Source organism: Limulus polyphemus, unplaced genomic scaffold, assembly GCF_000517525.1.
Source record: "Limulus polyphemus unplaced genomic scaffold, Limulus_polyphemus-2.1.2 Scaffold2236, whole genome shotgun sequence".
Taxonomy (NCBI): Eukaryota; Metazoa; Arthropoda; class Merostomata; order Xiphosura; family Limulidae; genus Limulus; species Limulus polyphemus.
Window position 1 is genome coordinate 70,928 of NW_013667846.1, and position 11,302 is coordinate 82,229.

At 35.2% G+C, this 11,302-nt stretch overlaps 1 protein-coding gene across 1 annotated transcript in view; it reads right to left on the reverse strand.

The window, feature by feature from the left end:
- LOC106466360 overlaps positions 1–10,616 on the reverse strand; it is a 79,938-nt gene extending 69,322 nt beyond the window's left edge. Inside the window, exon 1 of the mRNA XM_022394349.1 lies at positions 10,226–10,616. Coding sequence (XP_022250057.1) covers positions 10,226–10,337 — 112 coding nt within the window. The 5' untranslated portion in view covers positions 10,338–10,616. The remainder of the gene's footprint in view (positions 1–10,225) is intronic.
- Positions 10,617–11,302: the final 686 nt, after the last annotated feature.

An 11,302-nucleotide genomic window follows, 5' to 3' on the forward strand; every position in this document is an offset into this window, starting at 1 on the left:
AAACAAAAATACTAAACCAGTGGACAACTAAACCTGAATGGACTTAGGGATTTTTATTTTTTAAGTTTGCGCATGTCTGTTAAGGTAACCTCTATAGATGATCTACAGATACGAGAATTTCGCCTTTTTTTAGAACCACCCTAATATTGTTTTTGTCTCTGCCCATCAATTGGGCTTAAATTGCCCTACTATGTGAAACAACGATATCCATAAACTTTGTAGGCGAAAGCAGTTTCATTTCGGCTACGCCCTGTGCTTTACACACTCTTACCTCCGAAATATGTGCCATTACTTGGTATCATTGAGTGTTAGGCGGTATGATGTTGAGGGCGGCGCCCCCAAGATACGGTGGCTGAACAAAAAAATGCACGTGAATACGTTTTGGATGGCTATTGTCATCTCTAGAACCTTAAGTGTCACGTGCTTCACCTCTGTTGTAGCTCATGACAACGTACAAGTTGTCTCAGTCTGATATCGTATAACGCATGAACTAGCGTCGATTTAAGCAAACAATGTACTACTACATGCACTAATTTCTACATAAAATTTAGAGAGCTGGGGAACATTATTATGTGTATATATATATATAAGCAGTTTTTAAAGCTATCTTTCTCTACTTTAAACATTTACAGAATGTTGTCTTTCTGAGTACCATTTTTTAAAATTTAAGTACAAAAGTAACATACAAGTGGAACTAACAAGTAAAACTAACACAGTTTGGTATTTTCAAAGCTACTTATTATTTCGTGTTATTCGTGTATACAAGAGAAATCGTGGCTAAAAGCCGTATTGTCGTATTTCCCATTAGACAAACCAGGCTTCTGCCCAGGGGTCTCGCGCCTACGAAGCGCGTGGTTGGACAGTGTCTTACAGATGCTTAGCTTTGTTGGTGCAAAGGGGGGGGGGGAGAAATCTATCTATATATACACACATATAGCGAAACGAAAGAAAGAGAAAGATAGTACTAATATCCTGTATTTTGTGTCAGAATGTTACGAGAACAATACTACAATGAAATGCAGTGTTAACACTGTTCAGAATTGTATATTTTAGGACGAAATTTTACATAAAGCGTCTGCCTTTAGGGACCTTTCTTCGGAACTCGCTTACAGCACATCTCCCCTTTACTGTCAAAATATTGCCCACTTTGCATTCTCTTCCGCAATTTCCTTTTATTTTTCACGTGCAAGGGGTTGTATATGTGTGTGTGTGTGTGTGTGCGAACTGAGGGAGTTGAAACAACTTCTGCCTACTGTCAAGCAAAACGTGCATACGGTTCTGAAAGAAATGTAGTATAATTTACATTTATACGTTTGTATTTATCCCTTAAATAAGGCTTTCATACTTGGCGATATAAGTGAAAACCAGAGTTGTAACAGTTATATCTTTAAGAATATGTTTGTTTTTATTATAATACTGGCTTTGTAGACGCAGTAGCGCAGCAGGCCGTAACAAAGTTTTCATTTAGATACATTAATTGTAATATTTATTATAAGTGCGATTTAGGGGTGCCACTCCCACCCCCTGCTTAAGTACATGAGACGTTACTGTAAAAGCTGTATGTATTTTCTTATTAGGATTTCTACTTTAGAGATTAAGTTCGGTTATATTAGAGCCTACTCAGTTGTAAGTAGCTTACATTTGGAATTAGTTTAATCCATGTCTTATGAGCCGGGCATGGCCAAGCGGCTAGCATGCCCGTATAGTGACCCATTGCCACAAAACACGTTCGCACTTTGGAACTACGAGTGCGCTATAAAAGTGACTGTCAAATCCAATTATTCGATCACAGAAGAGTAGTTTAGGAGTTGGCAGTGGGTGTTGTTGACTAGCTGTCTTCTCTATACTTTATTTGTTTAAAATTGGGGATAGCTATCATAATTGAGCCATGTTTTATCGAACGTTTCGCCAACTTGTTAAACATTAAGCTTCACAATGAAATACCAGTGCTCTGACTACCACTGGTATCGAATCATAACTTTTATAGGTATAAGCCCACAGAATTGCCGATGAGCTACTGTGTCACGCTGAAAATTTTGAGGATTTAATTTTTTTTCAATGTTATGAATATGAATTAGTAAAGTAAAACATTCCTGGTAACAAAAAGCATGTGTAACTTTTGGCCAAAATCGAAAGAGAAGCGAACACATTTTCTGTGTCTTGTTTTTGCTGAGTTTTAAAACAATGGCTAAGGTAAAATATAGGCCTAATAAGACATTTAAGAAAATCTACATTTACATTCCAAGATTCGAGGTCTGGCATAATTTGTTGGAGAATTCGACTCGCAATCAGACGTAACGCGAACCACTAGGGTGGCGTGAACTATGGTAAATTAAACCTTTCGACTGGAGAATTCGACTCGCAATCAGACGTAACGCGAACCACTAGGGTGGCGTGAACTATGGTAAATTAAACCTTTCGGCTGGAGAATTCGACTCGCAATCAGACGTAACGCGAACCACTAGGGTGGCGTGAACTATGGTAAATTAAACCTTTCGGCTAGAGAATTCGACTCGCAATCAGACGTAACGCGAACCACTATGGTGGCGTGAACTATGGTAAATTAAACCTTTCAGCTAGAGTTTTCGACTCGCAATCAGACGTAACGGAACCACCAGGTGGCGTGAACTATGGTAAATTGAACCTTTCGGCTGGAGAATTCGACTCGCAATCAGACGTAACGCGAACCACCAGGGTGGCGTGAACTATGGTAAATTAAACCTTTCGGCTGGAGAATTCGACTCGCAATCAGACGTAACGCGAACCACCAGGGTGGCGTGAACTATGGTAAATTAAACCTTTCGGCTGGAGAATTCGACTCGCAATCAGACGTAACGCGAACCACAAGGGTGGCATGAACTATGGCAGATTAAACCTTTCGGCAATACGCAGGTCACTGGAAATCAACTAGTTGTAATGCAAGTGTTTCCTTAACAGATATGTCTTATTATTTGAATAAATAGAATGGTGTGTCAAATTAGATAGATTTTTACTTATCAAGCAGTTTGATATTGTAAATAATGCTGTAAACCCATGTCTTAGTATGTCACATAAAAATAACAGAACGATGTCTTAGATCATAAAATTATTGATGTAACTACTGAACTTTAAGTAGAAACATAATGTAATTGTTGTTAATCTCCAGAACCTTTTATTATATTTCATTGTTTCTTTGTTTATTAAATTTAGCATAAAATCTAGCTAACCGTTCCTAATTCAGAAGTGATAGACTACAGGAAAGGCAACTATTCAATACCACTCACCGCCAACTTTTGGGCTATTCTAATCTAATAGCGGACTTAACCGTCACATTATGATGCCCTCACGACTGAAAGAGCAAGCATTATAGGTGATGGTATTTTAGACCGCAACTCGCAATTTGGGAGTCTTTTTTATTTTTTTTTCTCTTAGTATTGTAGGATTAAAATTACTTCAAAGAGAGGAGATGTTAAAATAACACGTAGCAAGAGCATTCAGAAAATAAAACCTCGCCATTCCACGACTTGAAAGATGAAATTAAGAAAAATAGTTTTACTATTTACAACAAAATGATGATTGGGTAAAAAAAATATGTTTTTACTTTCATAAAAGCTTAGGGTTTGTATGGCGATAATGACTCAAAAATATGTGTAAAGATAAATATTTTTTCCCTACTTTCAAACTTCAAACAAAATTACTCTTTCCCTACAGAAAAAATGAAATAGGAAAATGTATTACCCAAAACTAACAAAATAAGTGGGTCAACTAGATAAAAATTAGGTAAGAAAATTGGTGTAGGTTTATCAAATATACATGTCTTTCTCAAAGACTTTTGAACCCATGTACTTTACCAGCCAGGTAGCATTCGGGTTTTCCTTATTCTGTAGTGGTATAAATTGTAAGACGAAATATATTTCTTCACATTAGTCAATATATGCAACATTATAACCAGCCGAGAACTGTAAAACACGCACGTACACACATAAATCAAAAACACGGGTTGTGTTGTAAATAATATAAACATTGTTATTTTTTTAAGACTCATAACGTAGGTAAATCAATATGTAGAATTATGCACGGTCTATTCGCTACGTTAAAATACTTTCCCTTTATTTGCGTGCTGTCGGCCCTTTTACCGAAACTTTCATCGGGCAACAATGACTAAGGATAATCAACCCACATGCAGTATAATGTTGCCCGATTAAGGCTCCGGTAAGAGGGCCGAAAGCTCGCAAATAAAAGAAAAGTACTTTAACGTAGAGAATAGACCGTGCATAATTCTACGTGAACATTCTTACTTGGTGTATGGATTTAGGACTAACCTAAATATCTTAAGTTGGCCAAACGTCATGAGATATTATTAGGATTACCGCTTAAAATATCACAGCAGCGAGGTATCCAACTGATGAAACAATGCATTCTAATCATTATGAGTAACAACGGAAAAACGGTATATTAAATTAGCTATATTGTTATAATGTGAATGCCTTTAAGTTGGTGAACAGTGATTACAATCAGTTATATTTGTCATAAGACAATATTATTAGGTTTATTGTATTTTTAAACACTACATTATTTATTCCATCTCTTAAGCTTTTTCCTTAGCCTTGATGAGCTCTGGTACTGAGCGAAACGCGTCGTTGGCAATGGATATAGTGGACACTGTTTAAATATTATAATACACTCTTCTTCACGTAAAACCTTAACTTTGTTTTTTGTTAAATACAAAAGGATATCAAAACCCCGTTTTTATCGTTATAGGTCCACAGACTTACCGCTGTGCCACTGGTGGGAGGGACTAGAAACCGAATAAATAATTTAATGTTAAAAAATTAAAATTAGCTATATTCATTACTGGGTTTATTTTTAGCTTCTTTTGATCAGAAGTTAATATTACTTGTGTTATTTCACAACAACACAGATTATATTACCAACCACAGACGTGTGTGAACTATAACCCGATTGTTGTAGGAATATAAACACACAAGTTTTGTATGTTTTATAAGAATGCAAATGACATTCGGTTTTTATTTCAAAATTGGGTTATTTAGGAACATTGTTGCATACATCATGATGTGAACAAGAAATATGCAGTTTCAGAATCAAACCTTTGGTAACAGATAAAATATCATAAAACTGCGGTCACAAGATGCTCAAAGAACTGAAAAGTAGTAAAAACCTAATCTTTCCACCATCATTGTTTTAAACTATTACAAAATATTGTGTAACAGACAATATAATTAAGCCTCAGTAAAAACATAAAATGAAGCCTAACAAGATTAATGATAGAAAATATTTACAGCTTGTTTTTTAAAAGTTTACTATATTAAGTAGGAGTAAATTATAAACAAGAAAATAACAAGCGTACTATTTTTTAAGCAGGAAAATATAGTCAGAGCCAAACTGTTGGTTTGAACACGTTTAAGTTATTCCATATGTTTGTACTTCTTTCTCAACTTTTATAAATAATTCAAGTTACAAAACTTATACTGGCATGATGCAGCTTTGACAGGTGTTATACTTGTATCCAGCAAATTGATATACAGATGCTCTAGTAAAAGGTAAGTTGCGACCCATTATAAGTTATTTTCATATATATTGGTCGCTGATAAAATAGTCGTTAAATTTATATCACTTGTTTTTAAGGTTGTTTGCACGGGCTCAATTTTGAGGTTTTCAATTAGAACTCCTGTTGTTTTTAAGATGGTTTGCACGGATTCAGTATTGAGCTTCTCAATAAGAACTCCACTTGTTTTTAAGGTGGTTTGCACGGGCTTAGTATTGAGATTCTCAATAAGAACTCCACTTGTTTTTAAGGTGGTTTGCGCGGGTTCAGTATTGAGACTCTCAATAAGAACTCCACTTGTCTTTAAGGTGGTTTGCGCGGGTTCAGTATTGAGACTCTCAATAAGAATTCCACTTGTTTTTAAGGTGGTTTGCGCGGGCTCAGTATTGAGATTCTCAATAAGAACTCCATTTGTTTTTAAGGCAGTATGCACGGGCTCAGTATTGAGATTCTCAATTAGAACTCCACTTGTTTTCCCATGAACAATTATAAACGCACCGTAACACTGGATTCTTCAGTGCTCTTTCTTACAGTAAAGATTCAGCATTCGTCCATTTTTCACACCTAACACACTAACGTCTATTTGGTTCTAATATCTCTGATATATACAACTCTAATCCTTTCCTTTTCACTGTTTGGTAATAAACAACAGCTGTGTAATTAAGAAAAGATTGGAGTTTTTCGTACATATTCAACTTGAAGTGGAACTATGTTGAATAAATATATACAGCGAGAGATCCCATAACATCAACATTCAAATTTGGTTAAAGTTGACTATGATCTAAAACAATCAATTTTTTATATTTTGATATTTTTGTACAATAACTAAGTTGAAACAAAAGAATGGTTGTTAAACTTTTCCTCTCAGTTTCATGTAAGGATCAAAAACATTTTAGTTGTCTTCAACATCGTTAGGAAACAGAAAACAGAATAAGTTCAATAAATATATAAAAGAGAAAATCAGCTGTATGAACATATCGTTACTAAACATTAACTAAGTCTAAAAGCGTTTTTTTTATCGAACCAATGAAACGCAAAATCTTATTCAGACGTTGAAAACTAATCAATTCTCCATTTCTATTTAAAAAAAAAAAAGACTTGTTTCGTTTGTTTGTTTTGAATTTCGCAAAAAGCTGCTCGAGAGCTATCTGTATACATAATTTTGAAGTGATAGACTAGAGGGAATGCAGCTGGAGAATAACACACAGAGAAAACCCTATAATAACGTTCTCTGTACAATAGCCTATCATGACAGATAAGACCATACAATAGCATGGAATAATATTAAAATTATGAGATATGGACCATAAACATAACCCATCCTACCAGTGGCTCAGTGATAAATCTGAAGATTTATAACACTAAAACCGGGATTCGATACCCGGGGTGAGTACAGCACAGACAAATCATTGTGTGGTTTTGTGATTAACTACAAACAAACAAAACCACAAGCACAAGAAAAGAAAGATAAAATAAGGCTTCTACATTCACCTAATTGATAACACATTCACTAAATATACCACAAATCTGAAAAATGAGGAATAATCCTATTTAAAGCATTCAAATAAGTTAGTTGATAAAAGTCCTAAAATGGAAAACTCCAGGCGGGAGGATAACACCATAGTCTTTTGATCAAAAACCCCAGGCTCTAATCCTGTCCTTTACCATCACAAAAATAGTTATTCTTTGGACCTCTCAGACTAGTAACCAAAATGTAAGATAGAAGAAGTTAGTAATTAATAAAAAATAGATAATTTATAATTAGGCTACTAACCATTGAATATAGTTAAGTTTTTCATCTCAACAAAATACAGGCCATCAACGAGATGTCTTACTAATGAGTATTCTGTTATCTAAAAAAAAAAAAGATTACATCTTATATACAGGCCCCCAGGGACAAAGCGCCATGCCTGCGGACTTAAAGCGCTAGAAATCAGGTTTCGATACCCGTCGTGAGCAGAGCACAGATAGCTCATCGTGTAGTTTTGGGCTTAACTTCAACTATACAAATAAACCCATATACAGAAGTGAAGGAATTCCTACTCCGCAAGGAAATATTTCCGTAAATATACGTAGGGCGAAGCTGACATTGCGTTGCTGTTCATTAAACAGATCAGGTCTAAGATATTCTTATTGTACACTATCCTAATAAGAATTTACACACAATTGTCAAGTATTCTTCAAATCAAGCAGGAGAATAAATTATTGTACATTTTGAAGATCAAAATGGGTATATTATTGATATGTGTTGTCCAGATCAAGACCAAATTGATGCGGGTGGTGGTGCAGAAGTACTTTTTCCAGGACAAGATTTGGCAAGACAAACATAAGATCTCCAGATGCGGGTTGTGGTGTAGAAGTACTTTTTCCAGGACAAGATGTGTCAAGACAAACATAAGATCTCCAGATGCGGGTTGTGGTGCAGAAGTACTGTTTCCAGGACAAGATGTGGCAAGACAAACATAAGATCTTCAAATGCGGGTTGTGGTGCAGAAGTACTTTTTCCAGGACAAGATTTGGTAAGACAAACATAAGATCTCCAGATGCGGGTTGTGGTGTAGAAGTAATTTTTTCCAGGACAAGATGTGGCAAGACAAACATAAGATCTCCAGATGCGGGTTGTGGTGTAGAAGTACTGCTTCCAGGACAAGATGCAACGAAACTAACGTAAGATTTCTAAATGTAGGTTGGGGTATGGATGGGCATAGTATAAAACTCGGAGGGATAATGATATACATGTTATACAACATGGATATTTTACTTTATGTTGTACGTATGTTTGATTTTTAGTTCAAGATCGTTTTAATGTACAGTAGAATAAATGTGGTTCAACGATTTTGTATGGGGTGCGACGGATTACATTACAGTTCCATGAAGAACAGTATTAACAAATGATCCACGAAAACAAATCTTCATATTTAGGCCGAACATAATTCGGGTTGACTTTTGTTACCTTGATTTAATAGCGTTCAGATTCCCCATAAGCAAGCATTTCATCATGCAACCACACGTTCTGTAACATGTACATTTTTGGAGAATGACGAAACTGAGTTTCAGTTTCGCTCGTGGCTCAAGGTAACCCTGGAAGCTGTGTGTGTTGAAACACAATATTCTTAAATGTAACATCAGTTTGCCGATATTGTTAGAATTACGTCACGATATTATGTCTGAGTAGTGAAGTGCGCTCCTTGAACGCGTGTTTGCCCTTTATATCTACGCTTTTACGTCTCATAAGTAACAAATAAAATTACTTTGTCCCAATAGGAAAACATGTTTCCTGTAAATTCGTTTTTTGTTTAGTTGTTGTTGTTTTTTTTTCATTTGGAAGTGACACCACTTTCCCACAGCCCTACAATGGAAATTAGAAACGGAAGTCGCTCCCATCTCTTTAAACAACAATTAGAAACGGAAGCCACCCCCATCTCCCTGAACAACCATGGAAAGAGTTCACTCGAGGAACTTCGAAGTAACAAACGGTATTTTCATTTGGGCATATACAATCAGGGAGTGAGTGCTTCATGTTGTCTTTTCAATATCAAATAGTTGCCATTGATTTATGCTGCTAAAATAGAAACATTATATATATATATATATATATATCTATGAACGACACAGTTTACTTACCCAAATTCGAAGAATTCGTAGAAGTCGAATTTTTAAAATATTTGTATTCGTGGTATATTATGCTATTAATTAGTATGAAATATCACAATCGTAATTACATCATATTAACATATTGATATTAATATATTTCAAACGTATTTATATGTTTGTATTTATCACTTCTTTCAGATTAGATGAATACTCAACTGTTTTGTCTTGATTGTACATAAGAGTTTACAATGTTTGATATCCATTAAGAATTCTCTCGTTTACGCTGTAAACTCCGTTCTTCTGTTAACAACAGGAACGTGAGGTAATTTTACAATATGTGCTGTAATCACACGGTGTGGTTTATTGCATATACACAAGAGAGTTTCAGTACTATTTACATAACACATTAACTTCTTTGTAACAATTACAGAATGTAAATTCTACTAATACTGCTTCATCAGATTTTGCTGATATATTTGTACCAACACAGGCTTCACATGTGTATCAAGAAAGAATTAAGTAAAACTTCTAGTAATAACAGCTTTATCATAATTACTTACGTACTTAGAAGTCACACAACAGCAATTATATAAGTTTATGTCATAACGTTTTAATTATCCAAGGTAAAAGTGAATTTTAATGATTATTATAGTAAGTAAACAATGTGTTTTTTCTGAGGAATAGGTAGTTTCAAACTTTCTACCCAGTCATACTTTATAATGCCTTTTAAATCACCGGGTGAAATGCATACATGTGGTTTAGAAAACAAGAATTCCTGTAATGACATTTATCAAGCTCTATGGCTTAAGAACGATATGTTTATCACATAACCAAGTAACACAAATAGGTATGTAAACTATACGCAATAATTTCACCATGATTTCCATGGTTCCACCTCTGTGATATCAGTCTTAGTTACAAACATAATATTCACCAGTTTCTAAGAGTTTATTTCAGCATGAAACTTGGTGCAAATAATCGTCCTGTCGAGTTAAAAAATTACATATATATTTCAATCCTTTAAAAGTATGTCACGAGTATTATTCGTTGATGACGTATGCGAGTTTTAAAACAATAAACACTCACCACTTTCCACTAACATGGCCGTGCTGATCATGCAGGAGATAACATTAAGATATAATCTGTGCATACTTGCTGGATGTATTGACTGGGCCCACCACGTGGTTTCTCTGGCCATTTCACGGCGAAAGTCTATAAGAAGCGGTACAAGACAGTATTTGATATTCTTTTTCAGGAAAAACTCCTACATACATACAGAAACTGTATATAAATATATATTTATTTACAAACTATCAATGAGAGGAAGATCCTGTCTACTATGGATGACAATCAGAAAATCTGCATAATCTAATCATGCCGAATGGTGCTACAAGTCGGTTCTGGCACAGCGGAATACCCCAAGAAGGGACCAGATGGAGACGAGTGCACGTATACGTGCTCCCAACGATACTGACTGAGTTCACCTGGTTCCTTGGAACGATACTATCGCCAGCCCGCCCGCATACTTCTGCACTGTGAAGCGCTTTTCTTGAACCAGTACCGCCTGCTCTTGTCATTCAACCGCTGCGTATATGGGTGGGTCCATTAAAAGGGAAGTCATTATATGATATAACTTCTGGTCAAAACAAGCTTACTAAATAGATCAGAACTAAAAAATATCTTAGCGAAGTGAATAATGCAACTCATTTTAGTCTAACTACGATTGTGGATAAACAAAAACTTATAATGATTAGAACGCCTTAATTTATCAGTTAGGTACTTTCCTTTTAGCGATATTTTCGGACGTAATCCTATTAATGTCTCAAATGGTATATACATACACATATGTTAAACAATATAGCCAAAGCTGTTTGTGAAAATAACTTTAAAGAAAGAAAGGTGTACTGTGGTGTCTTCTCTTTATAGAGATTGAAGTGTAGCATATCTCAGGAAATTATTAGAGTGTACTTCTTTGAAAACTATCATATATATGTAACCGCTAGAGCATTCCAACTGTGACATTAATATTAAGCTAAATCTAATAAACAGCATTAACATTTAGAGGATTCTCGGTCATACAGAACTGCAAAATGTTTTAAAGAACGCTTTTCCAGAATTACGGTGATAACTTTAATGCTCGATAGGTGGACACAATGATAATAT